The 25,866-nt window shown below is 49.8% G+C and overlaps 1 protein-coding gene across 2 annotated transcripts in view; it reads right to left on the minus strand.

Annotated features, from left to right (window-relative positions):
* Positions 1 to 25,866, minus strand: part of LOC141192249 (uncharacterized) — a 338,025-nt gene that overhangs the window by 153,898 nt on the left and 158,261 nt on the right. Inside the window, exon 2 of one of the 2 annotated variants that reach the window (XM_073661747.1) lies at positions 16,666 to 16,678. The exons of the other annotated variant lie outside the window; for it this stretch is intronic. Within the exon in view, the coding sequence (XP_073517848.1) occupies positions 16,666 to 16,678 (13 nt within the window). The remainder of the gene's footprint in view (positions 1 to 16,665; positions 16,679 to 25,866) is intronic. 2 annotated transcript variants of the gene reach the window in all.

Below are 25,866 nucleotides of genomic sequence, written 5' to 3' on the forward strand. Positions count from 1 at the left end.
GAATACTATATAACTCCATGTCTACATAATAAAGTACGTCATTTTGCGTGGTTTAGTCTCTGAGTGAAGTTTTTCAACCATATTAGCAAATTTGGTTGATTTGCATTCACTCGGACATCTTTAATTAGGAGGAGAGCAGTTACCTAGGGTATCTTAAATTGGTGAAACCTCCACAGTGACAGCTGGGGAAAGGAACTGAATGAGCTGTGAGGGAATGGGGTCACTGTTGCAGGTTGTAGGGCGGGAAGAAGTGAGGAGTCTGGTCACTTCTTCTTCTGTGACCAGCTCGAAGATGAAAAGTGAACTTGAGGTGCGGGAGGGAAGGGAATCCAGACTCTGAGGGGATTGTGTAAAAATGTCTTGACAGATATGATTGATTTTTTGTAGGAAATAAGTGGCCAGATCGTCAGCGCTTAGGTTGGTGACGGGGGTCTGTACTTTAGAGCTCAGGAGGGAGTGTGTAGCGTCGGCGTCCCTGCCTCCTGCTAGGCAGGGACACCGTTCCCCTCACCTCTCCGCTCCGTGCCCGGCATCCTCCTCCCGCTCTGCTGGCAGCGCGCGCTGCTTCCCGGTCACTGTGCTTAGGGCATGCGCATGCTCCCTCTCTCTTAAAGGGGACGCGCGCGCCGTCCTAAGGAGTCCCCGGCCAATGGCCGGAGGATCTCACCATATATAAGGCACCTCCTCCAAAATGGAGGTGCCCGAGCAATGTTGTTGCAAAGCCTTTCAACTCTGCTTCAGCCCTCAGGTCCCGTTGCCAGCTTGTTTTCCAGTGCTGTCTACCTGCTTGCAATCCTGCGGTCCGACAGTCTGCCTACCAGCACCTGCCAGTCTGTCTATGGATCAGTCCGCCCGCGGACCAGGAAGCACCTGCCAGATACCTGCCTGATACCTGCCTGATACCTGCCTGCCTGCCAGCCTGTCCACAGACTCTTACCCGTTCACCTGGGAGCGCTCACCTGCTACCAGCCTGCTAGCCTACCTGGAGGCTTAGCCGTCACTTGCTGTGACCACCTGCCTGTCCAGAGACTCTTATCCTGCTGTCACTTGCCGTGACCACCCGCCTGTCAAGAGACTGTCCCCGTCACTCGCCGTGACCTCCTGCCCTTCTACCCAGAGACTGTCCCTGTCACTTGACGTGACTGCCTGCCCGCTTTCCCTGGGAGCCACCCGCTTCCTTACAAGGACTGCCCCTTTGTATAGTAGCTCAGAGGTTCCACCTCCCAGACCCGTTACAGAGTGGAAGGTTTCAAAGAGTCGTTTAGGATTGTTGGCTAGAGATGTGATGAGAGTGGTAAAGTAGACTTGTTTAGCTGGATGGAGAGGAGAATTATAAGTTTTGAGCATGAACTTATAGTGGATGAAGAGAAACCAAAAACAAGAAAAATACCCAAATAATTGAAAGTAAATGTATAGTGGATGAAGTTTTCTGTCAAAAGAGATTTTCTCCACAGATGCTCCACTCACAAAATAAGAATACTTTGTATGTACAATAAGGCAGGTACATAACTCATCATAGCTCATAATAGAATAACGGAATAGATTCAGGGATAGGCATTTTTTCATAATGGTATATGAAAAGTGCTTGGAGAAAACCGCCTCAAGGAGAAGTCTCTCATCCAGCTCCATTTCGCAGAGATCTCTTATTGGCATCCATTCATGATAAAGCATCGGGAAGGGAGTCAAACATATGAACTCCACCCTGAGCCGAGCAGGGTTGATTATAGAATAGGAAATGTGCTTTTCACAGAGCCTCCTTTTTCTATCCCAGAACTTGACCCTCTTCTTCTGAACTTCTGTTGAAAAGTCAGGATAAATAGATATTTTCCTTCCATCAAGGGTAAGTGAAGCGTGGTCCCTGGCCTTTTGTAGGATAAGGTCTCTCTCTTTAAAATTTTGTAATTTGATGAGTACAGGTCTTGGTGGAGCACCCGGTGGCAAAGGACGTGTAGGAACTCTGTGAGCTCTTTCAATTGCAAAAAATTGAGTGTCTTTGCCGAACATTGTAGTCAGCCAGGATTAAAAAAAAATCAACTGAATTACGACCCTCCGCTTTTTCATGAACCCCGACTAAACGTATGTTATTTCGCCGATGCCTATCTCTAGGTCATCAACCTTCTTGAGAAGGGCATTGATATTCTGAAGACCTCTCCTGAGATATTTATGTATAGTAGGCATTTGGTCCGCAACAGAACTCACTCTTTCCTCCAACTCATTGACTCGGCTGTTTATTTTCTTCATGTTTTGTCTGATGAGATTAATGTCCTCTCTAAGCCCTCCCATGTGTTTGTTGAGAATTTCTAATGAGAAGCTACAGGATTTTCCAGCAGAGAAAACATCTTGTCGTGTAGGCTCTTGCCCAGAATCATTGACTTCTCCATAGGTGTTGTTAGTGCTCTGCATTTCCTGCACTTCTCTGTTTAACTGTTGCTGTGAGAGTGGTGCCACATTGCCTCCCCTGTACAGTCTCTGTATCTCCCTTCCTCTGTGAGCATACCTGATCAGGTTGTAAATCATCTGAAGGGTCAGAATCTAAGGTCAGTCTGGCAAATCTCCCCAGCTTTGCTGCAGCAGCCTCAGCATCTCTCACTCTGGCTGGTGTGGGGGAGGAGGCGCCATGTTGGAAGGCCCACTATCTGGACTCTGTTCCTTCTGATGTTTGCTTCTGGTCATGTCTGAGTGCATTTTAAGCTTCTCTGTGTACTTTCCTCCAGCCTTTATTGTGAAGGAATCAATATTTCACTGCTAATAGGTGGAAATGAAAGGATGCAGAGCAGGAGCAAAGCACAGAGCTTCCATGTGAAGAGGCTGTCAGCAAAAGGTCCTTTTTAAAGGGGAATCTGTAACACTCCTGTAGCACCCTGAGGATTCGGCTGCTACAGGGGTATTGCACCTCAACCCAGAGGTGTGATATTCCACTCCCGGGTAAGGAAGGAGTGTGGAACTGAGCTCGGTAGGCTGCATGCACTACACACATCCCATTTCCGAGGAGCAGACCGACGGTACTCCCACTTAGAAATGTGCAGGTACGACCGAGTCTGTTCCTGGCTGGAGTGGGAGGGGGGTGGTACATCCCAAGTAGTGTAGGGGCAGATAGGGGGAGCAGCCTGGGTAAAGATAGGAGCTCATTGGGTGCTGGTCACCTGAGCTCACACATAGAGGGTGTATATAAGGTGGGCACCAACTAAGAACAGGGTCAGTTGCAGAGAGAAAGTCAGCGAGCAGAGGAGAAGAGAGACCCAGAGTGAGAGAGGAGAAAGAGAGACCCAGAGGGGGAAACAGAAGAAAGGACTCTAAGAACCCAAATTAAATCCCCGGGTGAAGAGTCGGCATCAGGGTACCGGAACCCAAGCTGGTGGGGGCAAAAACACACCCCAGCCAGAGACCGGAGACCGTGGGCAGCGTTTGCCACGGTCACCCACCACATCCACCACGAAGGCATACCACGTGGAGGGTCAGGGAACCCAAGGCCAAGGTTCTCCCAACAGAAGGCCCGAGGGAGCTGGACCTGGGTGGATCAATAGTGGGGACGGCCAGAGAAAGGACAGAAGGAGAGCTCAGGGTCACGCTCCGGACTTATTTGGGGGTTGGCTGGATCCAGAACCTGGTGGACGCAGCACGGCTCGGGAGGTCACTCGAAGCTGGAGTGACCAGAACATCAGCAGTGAGTAAACATCCTAAACTGCATAACCCGACTCTGTCTCTGATTGCCGTCTACACTGCATCACCACAACTCCCATCCTCTGCACCTGATCCCCCTGAGGCTATACCCCACCCGTTGGGGGTTATATCACCAAAGCTGCACCTACACCACCAGCCTCAGCGGACCCTGCTGCAGCGGCGGCCACAGTGACCGCAACACAACGGGTGGCGTAGTCGACATTAAGAACTTAGTAACATCTGTAGGACTGCCACATACAACTGAGTTTGACACCCTGGGCACGGACCGGGTCACAGCCACTCGGAAGACTACAACCCCCATCTGATCCGGCTCCGGGTATTCCCCTAAAGAATATGGCCCAGGGGGCGCGTCAACTTTGGCGTAGTCGGCAGGATTACGTGCCCGCAACAACCGGGTACTGCGTGCCTGAAGAAAAGTGCAAGTTTACCTCAAAAAGAAGTCTCCTGCCGGTTCCGGAGGGTCCCCGCCATCGGACCCCATCACCAGTCGATTCCCGCCGGTTGTCCGCCATTAACAGCTTTTTCCCGCCATCTGCAGAGTTTCCCGCCACTGGGAAGCGGTTCCCGCCATTTCCAAGGATTTCCCGCCTTGCCAGAGCGGACGCCATTATGGGCGTGCCAGAGGGTGGCGAGAGGCCACCTCCCATCGTGGGCCAGGACCGAAAATGGCGCCAAAAGTGGAAACCGCCCCCACCAACAGAGACTGTGATGCTAGAGGTGTCTGTCAGCGTGAAAGAACCGCCCCTGGAGCTGACAGTCACCAAGTGGCCCCGGGACCGCCCTCGAAGGGGGAGGAGACGAAAGAAAAGAACGAAGATGGGTGCCGCCTGGAGCAGTCTGGAGAGAGCGCACCCGGAGGCAAGAAGCCTGGAGAAGAGTAGCGGAGGAGCTTACCCGGAGATGGCGAGAGAGCAGAGCAGCACCGGCCCGCTGGCCAGGAGCCTGCTGGAAGAGGAGCAGAGCAGCACCGACCCGTTGGTCAGGAGCCTGCTGGAAACCACGACCCCACTAGGCCTAGTGGAGGTCCTTGCACAGCTCCCCCGAGACCGGGAGTGTGCACAGACTGCCATGGAGGGCCTCGCACGGAGGATGGCCCGGGTACAGCGAGAGACATTGGCGGAGTGGAGCCGAGAGATGGCCCAGCAAACCAAGACCCGGAGCACGCCAGCCAAGATGAGGAGACAGACCGCCTCTGAGGATGGCGCGGGAGGACCCAAGGCCGGAGACGGCGCCGAGAAGGGAGCCGAACGAGTGGAGGCAGGTAAAGGGGACGTCTATACCCCAAACCGGGAAACCGCTTACCTGCCCCAGCTCCCCATCGCAGAGCCCGAAAGTCCCCCTGCTGTGCCCGAAAACGCCATGTCACCGACGCAGACTAGGCCCCAACCGGAAGCCACCGCCGCGACCCCTGTGACGCCATGCGCAACGACCCCGAGCGTGGCAAAACAGGAAGCAACACCAGCCTGGTCGCAGGGCCTAGAATTCCCGGGCGTCGCATCCCCAACAGCGCCCCCTACCTCCGCGGAGCCTCCGGCCTGGCCGCAAGGCCAGGTAGCCCAGGGCGCCGCCGTCCTAACGGTGCCCTTCACCTTCCAGGTGCCCCAGGCCTGGCCGCAAGGCCTGGGCAACCCGGGCGCCACCACCACCGCGCCCGCGCCCGTAAAACCAAGGGTGCCGCGTCTGGGAGAGGACTTGTTTGCCCAGCACACGTGGCCGGACGGGCAGCCTTTCATCTGGCCCCAGGAATATTATGGACTGGAGCACCAGAGGAGGGTTGGGGCCATGTGTGCACCCCTGATTCCGGCTCCGAAGCCCGTGATAAGGATCTCGCCCCCGCTTGAAGAGACCCAATTTGAGTGGGACCCCACCGGAGAAGACCTAATGGGGTTCACTCAAGAAACCAGGGCAGCTGCAGCGGAGCGTGCTGAGTGCTGCCGACAGCAGCTCGAGGAGTTTGCGAGGGAGCGGAGAGAGAGGCGGGTCCGGGAACAACAGGCCCAAATAAGGAGCGCCGAGCAGAAGAGCCGAACCAGGAGGGACCCCCGTGCAGCGCACAGTCCCCGCACCACCGGGACTGTAATTAAGTTCAACATGCAGCATGGGTGGGGCTTCATCAGAGACCACAACACCCCCGGCGACGTCTTTGTCACGCGCAGAGATGTGGAGTCCCATCTGCCGGAGGGGCACAGAGGTCGTGACCTTTATATCGGGGACGAGGTCACCTTTACCCGGCACAAGTGTGCCAAAGGACCTTACGCCCTCCATGTGCATCGCCTGACAGAGGAGGAGCTGCGATGTGAGGAGGAAGAGCAAGAGGATCCGGACGGGTCTGAAGCTGAGATCCCCAAAGAAGGAGCAGGAGGAAGACGTTGTTGAGTACAGCGGAGCAGGTGCTGTAAATAGTTACCCGATCGGGGTATAAAGAAACTGTTACTGCAAATATAGTCCCCGTTGGGACCAGCTGATGTGAACTGTTCACCCGTTTACCCTTAATCCCACTGACCGAGGACTGAGAGCGGTCATTCCTCCCCAATACCTGGCCGAGGACTGAGAGCGGCCACACTGTCCCTTGTAAATAGTTGCGCTTCCTAAAGCGCCCCCTACTGGTTTTACTGTAAAACCACCTTAAGGAAAAGAACTGTCGCACTTTGCCCGGTCAACAGTTGCCCAGTGACCGGAGGAGGAACAAGAGACGACGAGAATGTTTAATGCTGCTAATTTATATAATGTTTTATATGTTTTATATGTTTATGAAAAATTTTGTATGTTTTGGTGTTGTTTATGTCTTACAGCCCGAGGACGTGCTGTGATTTACCAGGGGGGAATGTAGCACCCTGAGGATTCGGCTGCTACAGGGGTATTGCACCTCAACCCAGAGGTGTGATATTCCACTCCCGGGTAAGGAAGGAGTGTGGAACTGAGCTCGGTAGGCTGCATGCACTACACACATCCCATTTCCGAGGAGCAGACCGACGGTACTCCCACTTAGAAATGTGCAGGTACGACCGAGTCTGTTCCTGGCTGGAGTGGGAGGGGGGTGGTACATCCCAAGTAGTGTAGGGGCAGATAGGGGGAGCAGCCTGGGTAAAGATAGGAGCTCATTGGGTGCTGGTCACCTGAGCTCACACATAGAGGGTGTATATAAGGTGGGCACCAACTAAGAACAGGGTCAGTTGCAGAGAGAAAGTCAGCGAGCAGAGGAGAAGAGAGACCCAGAGTGAGAGAGGAGAAAGAGAGACCCAGAGGGGGAAACAGAAGAAAGGACTCTAAGAACCCAAATTAAATCCCCGGGTGAAGAGTCGGCATCAGGGTACCGGAACCCAAGCTGGTGGGGGCAAAAACACACCCCAGCCAGAGACCGGAGACCGTGGGCAGCGTTTGACACGGTCACCCACCACATCCATCACGAAGGCATACCACGTGGAGGGTCAGGGAACCCAAGGCCAAGGGTCTCCCAACAGAAGGCCCGAGGGAGCTGGACCTGGGTGGATCAATAGTGGGGACGGCCAGAGAAAGGACAGAAGGAGAGCTCAGGGTCACGCTCCGGACTTATTTGGGGGTTGGCTGGATCCAGAACCTGGTGGACGCAGCACGGCTCGGGAGGTCACTCGAAGCTGGAGTGACCAGAACATCAGCAGTGAGTAAACATCCTAAACTGCATAACCCGACTCTGTCTCTGATTGCCGTCTACACTGCATCACCACAACTCCCATCCTCTGCACCTGATCCCCCTGAGGCTATACCCCACCCGTTGGGGGTTATATCACCAAAGCTGCACCTACACCACCAGCCTCAGCGGACCCTGCTGCAGCGGCGGCCACAGTGACCGCAACACAACGGGTGGCGTAATCGACATTAAGAACTTAGTAACATCTGTAGGACTGCCACATACAACTGAGTTTGACACCCTGGGCACGGACCGGGTCACAGCCACTCGGAAGACTACAACCCCCATCTGATCCGGCTCCGGGTATTCCCCTAAAGAATATGGCCCAGGGGGCGCGTCACTCCCATCACCTGCTCCTGAGCTCACATCAAAGACAGTCTGTATTATATGTATTTTATATGAGCACTGCACTTGGCTTTTTCTGGCAAAGAAGATGACACACCCGATCTGCCACTCCATTTTACAATAGGAATAAAAGTGCCCTGTCAGGGATAAAAATTCCCCATTCTTCCAATCGGTACAGTCCCAAATGGTCAGACCAATCAATCACTGACCAATAAGATATCACCTCTCCTGTGGATCCTATGGAGTTATCACCTCTCCTGTGGATCCTATGGTCATAACTTGTTTTCACCAACAAAGTCCTTTACTGCAAATTACCGTAATTGTACATCCCAGTTATGGTATCGCACAGTAAGAGGTGCAGGAGCCTCCTGTATTTTACAGCCGACGCTCCACTATAATCGGGATAATGGCTAACAGGTTTTCATATACAGCTGTAGTGTGGGCCCCTAGAATCAATTCCTATTGGGGCCCCAGACACCCCAGTTTGATCCTGGTTGGGGGTGGGGAGGGTAATTTTGCACCCTGTCGTAAAGAAAAATTGTAAAATCCAAAAAGACATCTCTGGAGAGGGGACATATCACCCTCACATTGAACATATAGGATTATAACTAGAAAAGTGAGAAAGAGCTGACACTTCAACCTCTATTGACATAGGGCCTCCTGCCGTGGTCAGGTAAATTCAACAAAGAATCTGATGAGAACCAGCCAACAAGTCTAGAATTTGCATACTCAGAGGCGGATAAGTACATTTCCGAAGCAAGGGCTTCCTCTTTTCAAAGGACTTGTCTCAGACACTCTGAAGACTGTGGTCAGTGATGAATATTGGGGTTTGCATCGATCCAATATTCATGGGAGATGTATTTTCGACATCGTAGCAAAGGGACGATCATAACGCATTCACTCACATCATTGTAAGGCCAGCCGAACACCCCCCAACTTAATATCGTTTAGATGGATAATGCTATCCATGCCATGTTTCATCTCTATAGAAAGGTAAAATCATGATAGAAAACATGACCATGATATTTCCCGCCCGAGACCTCCATGGGCGAAGATATCCTGAAAGTTGGGGATCTCATAAACTTCTAAAAGATCTAGCACACCTATGACAAGTCCTCATATGAGCTCACCAATAGAAGGTATGTGGGTGTAACCGTGATCTTATTAAATCAGAGCTTGGATTTTGGTCATTGGCCAGTCCTGGAAGGTACAGCTTGCTGTAGTTGTATCTGTTTTCCTAAGGAGTTCTTCTAAGGCTGAGTTCACACGATGCGTTTTTCATGCGTTTCCGCGGCGTTTTTGCAGTTGCGTAAACGCCGCGGAAACGCATGAAAAACGCATGGTAGAAGGACAGCAATGTTCCCCAATGGAAATCCGCATGTGCTGTGCCCATGATGCGGATTTTTCCGCAGCGTAAACGCTGCGTTCAAAAATCCGCAGCATGTCAATTAATTTTGCGGAAACGCTGCTCTTTTGCCGCCATTGACTTGCATTAGACCGCATGGAATCCGCATCACTGTATATGTTGATGCGCTTTTCATGCGGTCTAATGTGCGGATGGTACCCGGGTGTGGATGAGAGGACTCTCATCCAGACCCAGGTACCATTAAAAAAAAAAGAATAAAATAAAAAATATATATATTCTCACCTTCTGACGGCCCGCGCTGCGTCCTGCCGGCTTCCCGGGCACTTCGTGGTTGAATGAAGAAGGACCTTCGCTGACGTCAGAGTCATGTGACGGGTCACGTGACGCTGACGTCGGAAGGTCCTAAAGTCTTCACTGCCGGCAGCCGGGACCGATGAAGCAGGACACCGGGGCCATCAGAGGGTAAAGTATAGATTTATTTTTTATTTTTTGACATTCACACACTATATAAATCCATGCCGGTTGCATGGATTTATATAGTGTGAAGTTGACAAGCACTTTCCAAGTGATGCTAAAATCGCTTGGGAAGCGCTTGTCAACCCGCATGCGGAAATGAAAGTGAAGACCGCTTCATTTCCGCATGTCCCTGGCAGGAAACCGCATGTACAATCCGCATGCGTTTTTTCCTGCCAGAGAGATGCAGAAACGCTCAGGAAAAAATCCTGAGCATTTCTGCATCGTGTGCACATACCCTAAGGAGTGCTTCCTTGCGCTAAGCTCTGAGCTATTTCTCTGACACAGGTTTAGCACTTTTCTTTTATTATCTTTTTGATTTTATGTTAATGTATATATCATATTGTTTGTATCATCTTTGTGTATTTTTTATACACACTGCCTACTTTTCAAGATTAGATCACTTGTTTTTATTCTGTTATTCCCACACCCTATCATTTCTTTACTTAGAAAATTGGGCGTGAGGAACGATCAACACGCCCATATGATGGCGCGGTCGAGCATGTAAATTGTAACTCCCTACATGTATTTCTATAGCAGGACGAAGAACGTTGGCGTTCGAAACGTGTAGGTTTCACAGAGGTCTCCACCTTTATTTATTTTATTTTTGCAATGTGTATATCTTTTTAATGGATTAACAATAAAATCATAATTTTATCTGCAATTGGATCTGGAAGCTGGCGCATCACAATGTCGGTGGATATGCACCTTCTCTTTTTGGTTGAGGAGAAGGTGACTCCTACAGGGTGAGATAGAAAAATGCAATGGGCCTAAGAAGTATCAGGCAGGTAATTGCTTATTACGTGCTTGTTCTACCCTGTGGTGGCTCAGATTGCTCCTGAACCGCTCCTAACAGCGATTCTGCTGCTTCACGTCAACAGAACAGCTCTTCCTCTTCCCGACTGCTGTGTCAAAGAGGCGTGACTGCCAACTTTATGCTGATTGACAGACAGCTCCCTGCAGTTAGGCAGCAGGGAGCTAGCTGTCAATCAGCATGACACCGGCAGTCACACCCCATCAACAGATCAGAGCGGGAGCTGAAAAATCACTGTCAGGAGCGCTCCGTGACCACTCTGAACCAGCAGATATCGGCGCCTGACACAACAGGCACATAGTTAGCAAATACTTGCCTGTTAGTTCTTAGGTCCATGGTAAAAAAAAAAAAAAGTCCCGGACAACCTCTTTTAATATTAAGGAGCAGGAATTCTCTGCATGATGCTATAATCAAGAAAACATGAAATTCTCTCCTGCCCAGTCACTCTGCCCGATCTGTTACACCATGATTACCAAAACCTCGACTCATTCCACTGCCCACTTGTATTACCACTTACCTGGCTCTGCTTGGCCCCTGTTACCAGGCCATTGGCTTGTCTGACTGCAAGTGCACACTTCTGAACCGGGAGTCCCTGTGGATTTTCACATCCCCTCAATTTGACATAATGAATTTCAGTGACACAGAGGATTGTTCGGCTAGACTGAACAAACTAGCATCTCTTTTTGATAATAAACCGTCAGTGGTGACAACAGAACCGGATGAATTTAAAGATCTCATGTTCCAGATGGAAAACAAAATGACCAGAGAACTTAAAGTTTGGTGGGATCTCACAATTAGTGTTGAGCCACCCCCGTTGTGTTCGAGTTCGGTTCGGTTCGTCGAACACCCGTGTGTTCGCCGAACTGTTCGTCGAACTGTTCGTCGAACACCTTCGAACACCGTTAAAACCAATGGCAGGCAAACAAAAACACATAGAAACACATAGAAAACACCTTCAAAGGTGTCCAAAAGCTGACAAACTGCTCAGAAGACACAACTAACACATGGAAAAGTGACAAGTACATATAGTCATGCGAAAAGAAAAGAGGTGGAGGAGTAAAAGGAGGGGGAGACACAGATATAGGCATGTCATGCCCTTCTAAAATCCAAAAAGTGAGAAGCCGACACGTTCAGTCCGCTCCTGCCCGTGCCACCTCCGTGTCGCCGGGTTTGTGCCAGAGCCGCGGTGAACCCTGACGGCCAGCCTCCCTCTCCCAATACTGGTGCCTGTCCGCTGGTGGGTCGAGCGAGCCCCCCTGTGGTGGAGGCAGCTCTAAGCTTTTTAATTTAAATTGTCTCTCTAATTTGAATAAATACACTTTAAATCCATTTACAAGGATCTATTGGAGGGCAAGTCTCATGCCAGCAGCCGCGTAATTCCAGCTCCAGTAGCGTCCACTAAAGCTGCTGCAGTTAAAAAGCTTTTATAAGGATCGAGCTCGGCTGTCCACCGCAAGGCATCCTACTGCCAGTCCCAGCCCCTATGCCTTGGGGTGCCTCCTGATGCTCTTCACTGAGTATCCCGTGGTCCCGAAGCATTTCCTTTGAAAAAATGAAGTGTCCAAACTACAGGTGGTGTAGCTTGCTTAACATCCGGGATAATCCGCTGACTAGCAGACCCTGCTACTAGGCACAAAGTATTTCCTGGGCTAGATGCAGTTAAAAATTTGTAATTAGATACTCTCGTTGGATGCTGAGAAAGCATTCCATAGAGTCTCCTGGCACGCCATATATGATTCTCTTAAAAAGCTTGGGGTAGGGGTCTAGGGGACCCTTTTATAGCCAAAATCACGGCCCTGTATCGCAATACGTCACCTAGGCTGAAGATAAATGGAACTGTAGCACCCTGAGGGCTCGGTTGCTACAGAGGTATTGCACCTCACCCAGAGGTGTGATATCTCACTCTCAGGTAAGGATGTAGTGTGGATCAGGACCCGACACCTGCATGCATTACACCACATTGCCGTGGGGCAGGGCGACCAATATGCCCCTGAGATGGGCACGACAGTCCCTGTCCCTGGCTGGAGTGGGGGGAGGGAACACTGAGGAAGGGGAACCCTGTAGTGCAGGAGCAGGGAGGAAGCAGTTCCTGGGTGCATTGAGAAGGGAGTATAAAAGGTGGGCACCATCTTAGTTCAGTGCAGAGAAGTCTGAGCAGAAGTGGCAGGGAGCAGGAGCTCTGCATGAGCTCTGCTCCGGAGGCGGGCCTAGTAACAGAGGCCCAGGCCTGGAAGAGGGAGAAGGAAGGAAGAGGAGCGGAGAAGGCTCCAGGAACGAGGAACGAAGGGATCTCAGGGGTGCGGACGGGCGAGTCGCCACCGCACGCCCGAATCCACCTGCGTGGAGGGGTCAGGCCAAAGGGGGAGACCGGTCCCCGAAACTAGTGGAGGCAGGAAACGACCCTCAGCTAGAAACAGGAGGCTGTGACATTTTATGTGGCGCAGCCCCTCGCTACACCCGCTAGGAAGGCACCACATAGGGTCAGGGAAACTGGCGCCAAGTTTACCAAGAGGAGGCCCGAGGCAGCCGGACAGAAGGGTTGGTAAGAAAGGCCAGACAAAGGACACACAAAGGGGGTCCTGTGAAGCACTCCAAAGTTATCTGGGAGTTGTCTGAGCCCCTCACCTGGTGAGCACAGTACAACGTGGGCAGCCGTTACCTGCAGACGTGGTCTGGATAATAAGAACTGTGAGTAAAGGCCCTGGACTGCATCACTGACTCCGTGTCATTACTGCTGCTGCCCTGCACCATCACCCCCATCCTCCGCATACACTGCCCTGAGGCTATACTCCTCCCGTGGGGAGTTATGCTACGCTCTGCTGCACCCACAACACCAGCCTCAGCGGTCTGCCCTGGAGCGGCGGTTCACTCTGACCGCAATCCACGGGTGGCGTAGTCGGACATTTAAACATCAAAACCACATAAATAGTTCCGCCACTGGTTTGACCGCCCTGAGCCACGGAACCGGGTTGCCGCCACGGAGACTACAACCACCAGCATCCACCAAAAAGGGTCCGGCTCCGGGTGTCCCAAGGCCCAGGGGGCGCGTCAGAACATTTTCATTACCTTTCACAATCACCAATGGGACAAGGCAGGGATGTTCTCTGTCCCCTCTCTTATACATCCTAGTGACGGAGCACCTGCTCTCATCAATTCGCCATAACCCCAATATTAGGTGGATTGAGGTGGGAGGCACCGAGTACAAGTGCTCTCTATTTGCTGATGATGTCCTAGTATATATCACTCAATCACATATATCCATCCATGCTGTTATGGCTGAAATAGATCACTTTGTTACATGGTCAAATTTTAAAATCAATGCAGCGAAGTCTGAGGCCCTCGATGTCTCCCTCCCCAAATCCATATAGGATTCCATCCAGTCCAACTTTCCCTTTGCCTGGCCCTCACAGGGTATCAAATACTTAGGAATTCCTATTCATAGAGACCTCTCCCATCTATGTTATCTTAATTTTGGGCCCTTTATTGAACAACTCCATACAGACCACGGTTGGCAAGTTAGAACTGTAAGATTCACTACGTGAACCACTGGTGTTTTGTGGAAAAGCACATATACACTGTGTTCCAAATTATTATGCAAAAAGTGTTTAGGAGTGATAAGGGAAGAATTTGTTTGTTTGTCAGTTAAACTCATTGATGGTGATGTGTGTCAGGGCTCTTTATATCACTGTAAGCAATTGCAGACACCTGTGCTAATTAGTTTGGCAGGTGTGTCCAATGAAAGGCAAGACTACTTAAGAAGGCTGTCTCACATTATTAAGCAGCCTACATTTTCTGCCAAAATGGGAAAGAAAAAGGATGTGTCGGCTGCTGAGAAGCAACAAATTGTGGAGTGTTTAGGTCAAGGCATGACTACAATCAACATTGTGCGATGATCAGGATGAAGTGTCTTGGCAATCAAGAAGTATGTAGCTGATTCACAGTACACACGTGTGCGTGCTGATAAGGGCAAATTGAGGACTCTTTCCTACAGGCAATTACGTCAGGTTGAAAGAGCAGCGGCAAAAAAGCCTTGTCATAGCAGCAGACAAGTTTTTGAAGCTGCTTGTGCCTCCAACGTCCCCCGAACAACAAGATGCAGGGTCCTTCAGAGGTTTGCAGCTGTGCATACGCCATCCTGTCGACCTCCTCTATCCACTTCACACAAGCAGAAACGGCTCCAGTGGGCCAAACATTACATGAAGACTGATTTCAAAACTGTTTTGTTCACGGATGAGTGCCATGCAGCGCTCGATGGTCCAGATGGATGGAGTGGATGATGGCTGGTTGATGGACACCCCACGCAAACACGGCTACAGTGCCAACAAGGAGGAGGTGGAGTAATGTTTTGGGCTGGAATCATGGGGAGAGAGATTGTCGGCCCCTTTAGGATCCCTGAAGGCGCTAAAGATGAACTCCATAATGTATGTGGATTTTCTCAAACAGCACTTCCTGCCATGGTTCAAGAAGAAGAACCGTGTATTTCACAGCAAGATCATTTTTCTGCATGATAATGCACCATCTCATGCTGCACATAAAACATCTGCATCTCTGGCTGATATGGGCATAAAAGGGGACAAACTTATGGTGTGACCCCCATGCTCCCCTGACCTCTACCCCATTCAGAACCTTTGGAGCATCATTAAAAGGAGTGTCTATGATGGCGGGAGGCAGTTCACATCTAAGCAACAGCTCTGGGAGGGTATTCTGTCCTCATGCAAAACAATTGAAGCAGAAACCATCCAAAACCTGACAAATTCAATGGACGAGAGAGTTCAGAAGCTCCTTTCGAACAAGGGGTCCTATGTGAAAATGTAACATCACCTAGAAAAAAGTTTTGAGTTGAAAACTGTTTGATTTCAGTTTCTAACAACCTGCTAATGCTTATAATTTCAAAAATGACCATTTTTTTGGTCTTTATTAAAATGAAAAGGTTGATCGAAAAGTTTGGGGGATCTAAGAGTGTGGCAACCCAGTAGTCATGATTACTTCGAATTCTGACAATATGAGGGTCATGCTGCAGGTAGTGCAGCAAGAAGGCACTTATGTGTCTTGCGCATCTCGGAGCCCCAAAATTATTTTCGGGGCTAGATGCAGCTAAAAATGATTATTAATTTTAAATCTGGTGAAGCTTTAGTATAGATGGCCTAATAGGATCAGTGCTGCACACTGCTACAAAGCCCAAATTATTTTCCAGCCAAGATACAGATAAACATGATTAGTAATTTGAAAGCTTAAAACGGTTGGTAGGGTGATTTTAACCAATCATCAAGCTTTTACTCTCCCCAGGATGACACAGGGGTAGAAAAGTCGTTTCGGATCCATGATTTGTTCATCTTTATGAACGTGAGTCTGTCTACATTATCAGTGGAGAGCCGCGTGCGCTTATCTGTCAGCACACCACCAGCAGCGCTGAACACACGTTCAGACAGAACGCTGGCTGCGGGGCATGACAAGATCTCCAAGGCGTAAGTGGCTAGCTCCGGCCATTTATCCAGATTGGAAGCCCAAAAAGAGCAAGGGTCCAGTGACACAGTCATGGCTTCAATGTTTGCTTGGAGATACTCCTGTACCATCGTCTCTAGGCGTTGACTATGTGTCAGACTTCTTGTCTCCTGTGGCCTTGCAAAGGATGGGCTAAAAAAGTGGTGAAATGATTCCGCAAAATTGATGTTACCAGCAGATACTGTGGTTCTGTTACGGTTTGAGTGCTGAACACTTGACGGTCCCACGGTTGGCAAGTTGGAACTGTGAGATTCACTACGTGCACCACTGGTATTTTGTGGAAAAGCACATGTAAGATTCTGCAACAGTCTCTGCTGATACTCCTGCATGCGTGCATCCCTTTCTATGGCAGGAATAATTTCTGCAAATTTACTTTTGTACCGGGGATCTAACAGTGTGGCAACCCAGTAGTCAGGATTATTTCTAATTCTAACAATTCGAGGGTCATGTTGCAGGTAGTGCAGCAAGAAGGCACTCATGTGTGTTGCGCATCCAGGAGCACCAAGTCCCTGTTGTGTTGGTGGCGAGGTAACAATCATGCTTCCTTCCTCTGTCCTCTCCCCCCAACCTCGCACAACAGAAATGTGATCAAGGTCTCCCTCATCTGATGAGTCTTCCATCAGTTCGTCCTCCACTTCTTCCTGGGCTCCTGCACCTTCCTCACTAGTTTGGCTGCTACCATGCGCCCTGGTAAAACCATCTCCCCCACCCTCACATGCCTGCCGCCTTGGTGCTGCCGACCGTCTGGACCTTGCAGATGTTAGCCCTTCCGCATACAACTCCTCCTCCTCTACTTCCTCCACCTCCTCTTGTGCCACCACCTGACTCCGAATTCTGTTTAACATGTGCTCCAGCATGTAAATCACCGGAATAGTCATGCTGATAATGGCATCGTCAGCACTAAACATCTTCGTCGCCATTTCAAAACTGTGCAGAAGGGTGCATAGGTCCCTGATCTGAGACCACTCCTCCAGCGTGATTTGCCCCACCTCTGGATCTCGTTGGCCCAGGCTATACGTCAGAACGTATTGCACCAGGGCTTGTCGGTGCTGCCACAGTCGCTGCAACATGTGCAGAGTTGAATTCCACCGGGTAGGCACATCGCATTTTAGCCGGTGAAGTGGCAGGCCCAACGACTTCTGTAGAGATGTAAGTCGCTGAGCTGCGGGATGCGAACGGCGGAAGTGAGCACACAGCGACCGTGCCCTCTGCAGAAGGCCATCTAGTCTGGGATAGTGGGCTAAAAATTGCTGGACAACCAGGTTCAACACGTGAGCCATACAAGGCACGTGTGTGACATTGCCCCGGCGAAGGGCCGCACCCAGGTTTGCAGCATTGTCGCACACGGCCTTCCCTGGTTTCAGGTCCAGTGGAGACAACCATTCATGAAATTGGTTCTCCAGAGCTGACCACAACTCCTCAGCTGTGTGACTCACATTTCCCAGACATTTCAATGTAAAAACCGCCTGATGACGTTGAGCCCTACTGCCAGCATAGTAAGGAGGTGTGCAGGATCCCTTCTGCGCAGTTAGAAAGCTTGTGGCATGACCAGACAGGCTTTGGGTGCAGGTGGAAGACCGAGAGGAGGTTGAGGAGGCAGAAGCAGTGGAGGAACTTTGAGATAAAGAGGATTGACGCACAACTCGTGGGGGCGGCAAGACTTGGACAGCAGCCCCTTGTCCTGCTGTCACCATAATTATCCAGTGCCCAGTCAGCGACATGTAACGCCCCTGTCCATGCCTACTCGTCCAAGTGTCTGTGGTGAAATGCACCCTGTCACACACAGAGTTTCTCAAAGAAGCGGTGATGTTGTGTGCGACATGCTGGTGGAGCGCAGGCACACCTTTCTTTGAGAAGTAGTGCCGACTGGGCATCTGGTACTGGGGCACTGCGACGGACATAAGGTCTCGAAAATCCTCTGTGTCCACCAAGCGGAAAGGCAGCATTTCTGTAGCCAAGAGCTTGCAGATGGTGAAATTCAACCTCTTAGCTTTCTCATGGCTAGGAGGAAATGGTCTTTTACTTGTCCACATCTGAGGGACCGAGGGCTGGCTATTGTGCTTAGACGGGGTTGATAAGGGTGTCCCCGGCAAATTGCCGGTCTGTGAGGAAGATGCAGGCGGACATGTTAGGTTGCCTTGATCCAAAGGTGGTGCTATCGATGTCGGACGGCGCTCAACACCAGCTGGTGTTACCACCTCCAAAGAAAATGATGACCTGCCAATCACGCTGGCTGTTGCGGGTAAAGAGGTGGCAGGTCTGCGCCCCAAAACAGGTGTGACTGCTGTCCCCCCAGTCACAGAGGATGAAGAGGCCGCGGATGCACAAGATATGGCAGACGGTGGTTGGCCCGGCCGGCTAGGCCGCATTGTAGCACACTGAGCTTCCCACTGCAACTTATGCTTCATGTCCATGTGCCGGTTCATGCATGAAGTACTCAAACTATGTATTTTTTGGCCTCTACTTAGCTTTTGCTGACAAATGTTACAGATAACACGAGTTGGGTCATCTTTATCGATCTGAAAAAATGCCCAGGCTATGCAAGGCTTAGCACCCATGCGACCTGAAGAGCCACCACGACTTGTGGTGAGAGGCAGAGTTGTGTTTGAGGATGCAGTTGTTGACGTGCTTCCAGTACTACGTCTCTGTCCAGGAAGGCGCAACCTGACCTCGTCGTCACTAGCATCTTCCTCCACCTCCTCTGCTGACCTCATCTCTTGGCTGACTGTGGGTTGACAGTAAGTGGGATCTCCAACCTCATCATCATCACCCTGTGCGTTATCACACCCGTCGTCCTCAGAGCCAACCTGTTCCTGCCCTGACAAAAAACTAAAGTTGTCGCTCCAATCAGGTATTTGAGTCTTATCATCGTCTTCCTCATTGTCTCCACCAACAGGAGTTACAGTTTGGGAATGAGGGTCTACATTATGGTCAGAACCTTCTGCGTCTGGTCCTGGATCCGACTCATAAAGATTCTGGGCATCAGTGCAGATCATTTCCTCGTCTGGATTCACAGAAGCGCTGGAGTCGACCTCTGATTCCCAGGCTATAGTATGAGTAAACAGCTCTGCAGACTCAACCATCTGTTCTACCTCATACTCAGACGGGCAGCTGGAGATTTGGGAGCTGTGAGGAAGCAAGTGCGATTGGGGTGACACCTTTGAGGACTGGAGTATTTGTGATGTTGAAGTTGATGTGGAGGAGAGCCCACTTAAAGGAGCACTTGATATCCGTTGAAGCACCTGCTGTTTTTGTGCCTCATCTGGAATTTGTAGCGATTGGCGTGGCCGTAAGAAAGGGATCTTATCACATTGTCCGCTAAAAGTAGACATTTTAGTTTGGCTGGAAGATGGTCTTTCTTCTGCAGATGTTACTGTTGCTTTAACACCTACCCCACGGACACAACCTTTTTTCCCCTTCCCAACACGCCTATTCCCCTTTCCACCAGCAGCAGGCCTTTTTCCACTCATTTTGGTGGTTAACTAATTAACAACTCTGGAGTTGTTTGCACAAAAAAACAATGGATGGGAACCGAGCAGAGCTGAGTGGCCAAACTGTGGTATTAGGCCAAAACTATTGGCTGGGTTAGATGCAGAAAAAAATTATATTCAATTTGCAACCTGATGGAGGTCAGTATAGATGGACTAATAGAGAAAGTCCCACACACTGCTAGAAGGCCAAATATTTTTTCAGAGCTAGATGCAGATAAAAATTATTTTTAATTTGCAACCTGATGGAGGTCAGTATAGATGGACTAATAGAGAAAGTCCCACACACTGCTAGAAGGCCAAATATTTTTTCAGAGCTAGATGCAGATAAAAATTATTTTTAATTTGCAACCTGATGGAGGTCAGTATAGATGGACTAATAGAGAAAGTCCCACACACTGCTAGAAGGCCAAATATTTTTTCAGAGGTAGATGCAGAAAAAAATATATTCAGTTTGCAACCTGATGGAGGTCTGTATAGATGGATTAATAGAACAAGTCCCACACACAGCTAGAAGCCCAATATTTTTTCAGAGGTAGATGAAGAAAAAAATATATGCAGTTTGCAACCTGATGGAGGTCAGTATAGATCGACTAATACAACAAGTCCCACACACAGCTAGAAGCCCAATATTTTTTCAGAGCTATATGCAGAAAAAAATTATATTCAATTTGCAACCTGATGGAGGTCAGTATAGATGGACTAATACAACAAGTCCCACACACAGCTAGAAGCCCAATATTTTTTCAGAGGTAGATGCAGAAAAAAATATATTCAGTTTGCAACCTGATGGAGGTCTGTATAGATGGATTAATAGAACAAGTCCCACACACAGCTAGAAGCCCAATATTTTTTCAGAGGTAGATGAAGAAAAAAATATATGCAGTTTACAACCTGATGGAGGTCAGTATAGATGGACTAATACAACAAATCCCACACACAGCTAGAAGCCCAATATTTTTTCAGAGCTAGATGCAGAAAAAAATTATATTCAATTTGCAACCTGATGGAGGTCAGTATAGATGGACTAATACAACAAGTCCCACACACAGCTAGAAGCCCAATATTTTTTCAGAGGTAGATGCAGAAAAAAATATATTCAGTTTGCAACCTGATGGAGGTCTGTATAGATGGATTAATAGAACAAGTCCCACACACAGCTAGAAGCCCAATATTTTTTCAGAGGTAGATGAAGAAAAAAATATATGCAGTTTGCAACCTGATGGAGGTCAGTATAGATGGACTAATACAACAAGTCCCACACACAGCTAGAAGCCCAATATTTTTTCAGAGCTAGATGCAGAAAAAAATTATATTCAATTTGCAACCTGATGGAGGTCAGTATAGATGGACTAATAGAATGATGCTATGCCCAAAAGATTTTACTTCACTAGGTGCAGTAAAAAAATTGGTATTCTATACACAGGTGGTATATCTTGCAACACAGATAGGCTACTCCACTGACTAACACACTCTGCAATAGGCCAAAAAGGATTAGCTTTGCTAGATTCAGCCAAATGCTGTGAAAAAAACTTGCACAGCACTGGCACAGACCTGCCTGGCAAAAACTGATAGGAACTGATGTAACCTAGTCCTGAAAAGGACTGCAATTACAATTAGTCTTTACTCCCACAATCTATCTATTTAAGAGCACAGACCTCCCTGATAAAAGTCGTAGGAAATGCTGTAACCTAGTCCTTAAAAGGACTGCAATCACAACTATTCCCTACTCCCAAGCTATCTGTAGATTTGTGCGAAAATTGGCTTGAAATTAACAAGGTATAGCGCACACAGCAACAGCGGTGCCGTCTAACACGCAGCTGCAGCAGTGAGAAAATGGTGGCGACGGGGAAAATGGCTTGGTCTTATAGGGCAAGGACATGTGACATACACTGCCAATGACACATGCCCTTGCTTGTGTGAAAAAAAGCACTTCGCTCCGTGTGTGCGCTGCTGATAGGCTGACAGATTGCACCTCCCCACTGTAAATGCGGGAAAGAGAAAAAAAAATGGAGATCTTCATTATTCCTGCAGAGATCCATCCCCTGCCCCTCCCCCCACCCCGCTGTACACTCAAACTGCGTATTAACATTAATTTTCATCATTACTGAGAAAAAATCCAGTTATGATTTTGGTGCACGAACAGTTATCGAACATAACCTCGAACAGCCGAATTTTTCTCAAATCGTTCGTGTTCGCCGAACGGCTCGAACACCGCCCAAAACAGCTCGAATTTGAGATTGGCGAACAGTTCGAGTAGAACAACGCTCATCTCTACTCACAACCTTGGACACATATATAAAAAAGGAAATGATCCCTAGAGGTCTGCGTTTAAAAAAAAGTCGCCACCACTATATACAATGACGGTTTTCAAGAAGATCAGAATGCGATTCTTAGTCAATGTTCACTGAATCTTATGCACCTCATAATCAAACATGAGGAACTGGAACTGACTTAAATTAAATTGGATATTAAAAATATACAATCGTCTTTGGGGAAATATGTGCAACTAAAAGAATTTAATATTTGTAATGACAAACTGAAATCTAATTTGGCCAAGTTGGAGAACACCATTATGGATATAAAAAGATCCAAGTTCAAAAGGGACAGTGAGGACTATGCGCAGAACAAGATTTATAGTTGGAATAAACAATTACCATCCATCTTAAAAAAACGCTCCCACAAACGTTTTCAGAGATCTGGAAGAGGGAGTTTTAAGGACCATGATGATGTTACGGATAATTCTTTTGCTGCCACCTCATCACTCAAGACTACACATTCCAGTCCTATGGGGGGCTAGTATGCACTAGTGTGCTGCCCCAGCAGGATAATGGAGATGAGGGAACCAAAGATAGGGGGAACCAGGGGCGGAACTACCGCCCGTGCAGCCGGTTCATTGAACGGGGGCCCCGAGGGAGAGGGGGCCCCTCCAGCAGGGCCGCCATCAGGGCATGACTGCCCTGACTCCAGTATGGGGCCCGGCCAGTAGGGGCCCCCTCGGAGCCCCGTTGGGGGCCCCCCTCTTGTGCGTCTCTCTCCTCATGGGGCCCCCGGCCCCATGCTAAGCGCGGGGTCCGGGACATCTCAGCGCTGCGCTGCGCTCCTGCAGCAGCGCCTTCATGATTCCCCTGACTTCCGGTCATGTGACGGCGCCGTCACATGGCCAGAAGTCAGGAGAACCTGGTGGCAGCGACATGGACGAGCGCCAGGATTCTGCAGGGATCGCATGGGGGTAAGTATAACAAGTTTTATTTTTTTTTAAAATACAATTAACTAGGAGTGGGGGGAATGGGAGATGCACATGTGGTGGAGGGGGGATGAGAGAGGTGCACATGTGGGGGAGGGGGATGAGAGAGGTGCACATGTGGGGGAGGGGGATGAGAGAGGTGCACATGTGGGGGAGGGGGATGAGAGATGCACATGTGGGGGGGATGAGAGATGCACATGTGGGGGGATGAGAGAGGTGCACATGTGGGGGAGGGGGATGAGAGATGCACATGTGGGGGGATGAGAGATGCACATGTGGTGGGATGAGAGAGGTGCACATGTGGGGGAGGGGGATGAGAGAGGTGCACATGTGGGGGAGGGGGATGAGAGAGGTGCACATGTGGTGGAGGGGGATGAGAGAGGTGCACATGTGGAGGGGGATGGGAGAGGTGCACATGTGGGGGAGGGGGATGAGAGAGGTGCACATGTGGGGGAGGGGGGTGAGAGATGTGCACATGGGAGTGATGAGAGATGTGCACATGGGGGGGTGGTGAGAGCTGCACATGGGGGAATTGGGACAAAATGAGCTGCACATGGGGGAATTGGGAGTAGGGGGATAATGAGCTGCACATAATGAATGTGGGGTGGGGGAGAGTAAATGATAAATGATGATGGGGTGGGGAGAGCACGGACATGATATAATGAATTGGGGCAGGGGGTGCATGTAAATAATGAATGCGGGGAGCAGGAAGTATAGAGTAGGGGGCTTTGCGGATGCAGGAGTGTAACTGTTAACAAATTGGCGGAAAGAGTAGAGGTTCTAATTAAATTATATATTAAGTGCCTATTTACAGTTAATGGGGGCACCGTGGTGGATTACAATTTATATTTGGAATGGTAGGTGGCATAATAACTAACCATATATTGATGGTGGATGCACGTCTGTATTCAGCTGCGTAATGTAGAAGTTGGGGAATGTGCTCTAGATAACTGTGTTATTTTATGCAGAGACGAGTCCTGGCTGGAAGACGTGATGGCGGTCTGTGCTGGATGAAGGAGAAAAGCGTAGCTGAAGGACTTCACCTAGAGACGTCACCAGTGAGTCAGTGTATTACATGTACACTTACACTATATACTATGTACCGGGCTCCTGTGTATAATGTCACTGGTGATCACTGTATTACCTGTACACTATATACAGAGCTCCTGTGTATAATGTCACTGGTGATCACTGTATTACCTATACACTGACACTATATATAGAGCTCCTGTGTATAATGTCACTGGTGATCACTAGATTACCTGGACACTTACATTATACATACGATGTATAGAGCTCCCGTGTATAATGACACTTATGGTAATATTAGTAATGTGGTGGTAATATGTGGTCTGGTCATGGTGTGGCAGTTTTTCTCCCTTCTGTGTGGTATTATTCGGTCACTATGTTGTGGTAATATGTGGTCTGGTCATGGTGTGGCGGTATTCCCTGTATGTGGTATTATTGGTCATTTAAAAAAAAAAATGTATATGACACATTCCCTTAAAGAAAACTAAATAAAAATATATCTAAAAAGAGTATTGGATATTTTAAGAAAATTTTAATAGGTTAGAGTAGGGCCCGGCCAGAAGAGTCTAACCTTATCGTGGTGGCGGCTTTAAAAATCTTTTGGCCAAAACAAAAGCTGATGGCTATGTATGTGGCGCCGTCACATGGCCGAACGTCAGGAGAACCTGGTGGCAGCGACGTGGACGAGCGCCAGGATTCTGCAGGGATCGCACGGGGGTAAGTATAACAAGTTTTATTTTTTTTAAATGCAATTAATTAAATAGGAGTGGGGGGAATCAGAGATGCACGGGGGGGATGAGAGATGCACAGGGGGATGAGGGATGCACATGGGGGTGTGTGAGAGATGCACATGGGAGGGCTGAGAGATGCACATGGGGGGGATGAGAGATGCATATGGGGGGGGGATGAGAGATGCACATGGGGGGGGATGAGAGATGCACATGGGAGGGGGATGAGAGATGCACATGGGGGGGATGAGGGATGCACATGGGGGGGGATGAGAGATGCACATTGGAGGGCTGAGAGATGCACATGGGGGGGATGAGAGATGCACAGGGGGATGAGAGATGCACAGGGGGATGAGGGATGCACATGGGGGGGATGAGAGATGCACATCGGGGGGATGAGAGATGCACATGGGGGGGATGAGAGATGCACATGGGGGGAGGATGAGATATGCACATGGGGGGGATGAGAGATGCACATGGGGGGATGAGAGATGCACATGGGGGGGATGAGAGATGCACATGGGGGGGATGAGAGATGCACATGGCGGGGGATGAGAGATGCACATGGGGGGGATGAGAGATGCACACGGGGGGGATGAGAGATGCACATGGGGGGGATGAGAGATGCACATGGGGGGGATGAGAGATGCACGGGGGGGTGAGAGATGCACGGGGGGGATGAGAGATGCACATGGGGGGGATGAGAGATGCACGGGGGGGATGAGATGCACGGGGGGGTGAGCTGCACATGGGGGGATGAGAGCTGCACATGGGGGGGTGAGAGATGCACATGGGGGGGTTATGTTTACATAACTTTGTTGCCTTATGAAGGGCAGGGGGGGGCCCCCAAAAATTTCTTGCACAGGGGCCCACTACAGTCTGTGTCCGCCGCTGGGGGGAACCATGTAGTGGGTGAGGGTGGAGGACTCACTTTTAGGTTACACTTGTAGATACAGTACATATTTAATAGCCAGCCATCTTAAGTTCAAGGTTGTTTGATTGTGGTCTTCACAGCTGGCAGTGGCCTTGTGTAGGAGCCTGCAGCGTGCTGGAGATGCACGGTCCTCGTGCTCTGGCCTTGAGACGAGGAGCGGGATAGAGTTAACGGAGGTCTCTACCCGGTCAAGGTCCCTGCTTAAGAAGGCCTGGAGGGGAGCTGAGGAGGAGAGCTCCACAGGCAAAAGGATCCCAGGGAATACGGACGGAGCGGCATACGCCACCTGTACTCTCCATTCTGGCCTAGTCTGAGGGACTCCTGCTGCAAGAGGGGTACCGGCCCCCGATATCTGACTTTGTTACTTCACATCTCAGTCGGAAAAGCCCGGAGGCTAAGTGGTTCCCACCGGGTAACGGACGGAGCGGAGTCGCCACCCGTGCCCTTGTTCTGTGTATAGCCAGAGGGAGACCCAGCCTTGCAACACGCACTGCACGCGGACAGGAGAGGCCCAAGGGGGAGATAACAGGCTGGCGCTGGGGGTCCTGAAAG

This window comes from Phyllobates terribilis, unplaced genomic scaffold, assembly GCF_046119375.1.
Source record: "Phyllobates terribilis strain yellow unplaced genomic scaffold, ASM4611937v1 Scaffold_56__1_contigs__length_8794411, whole genome shotgun sequence".
Classification (NCBI taxonomy): domain Eukaryota; kingdom Metazoa; phylum Chordata; class Amphibia; order Anura; family Dendrobatidae; genus Phyllobates; species Phyllobates terribilis.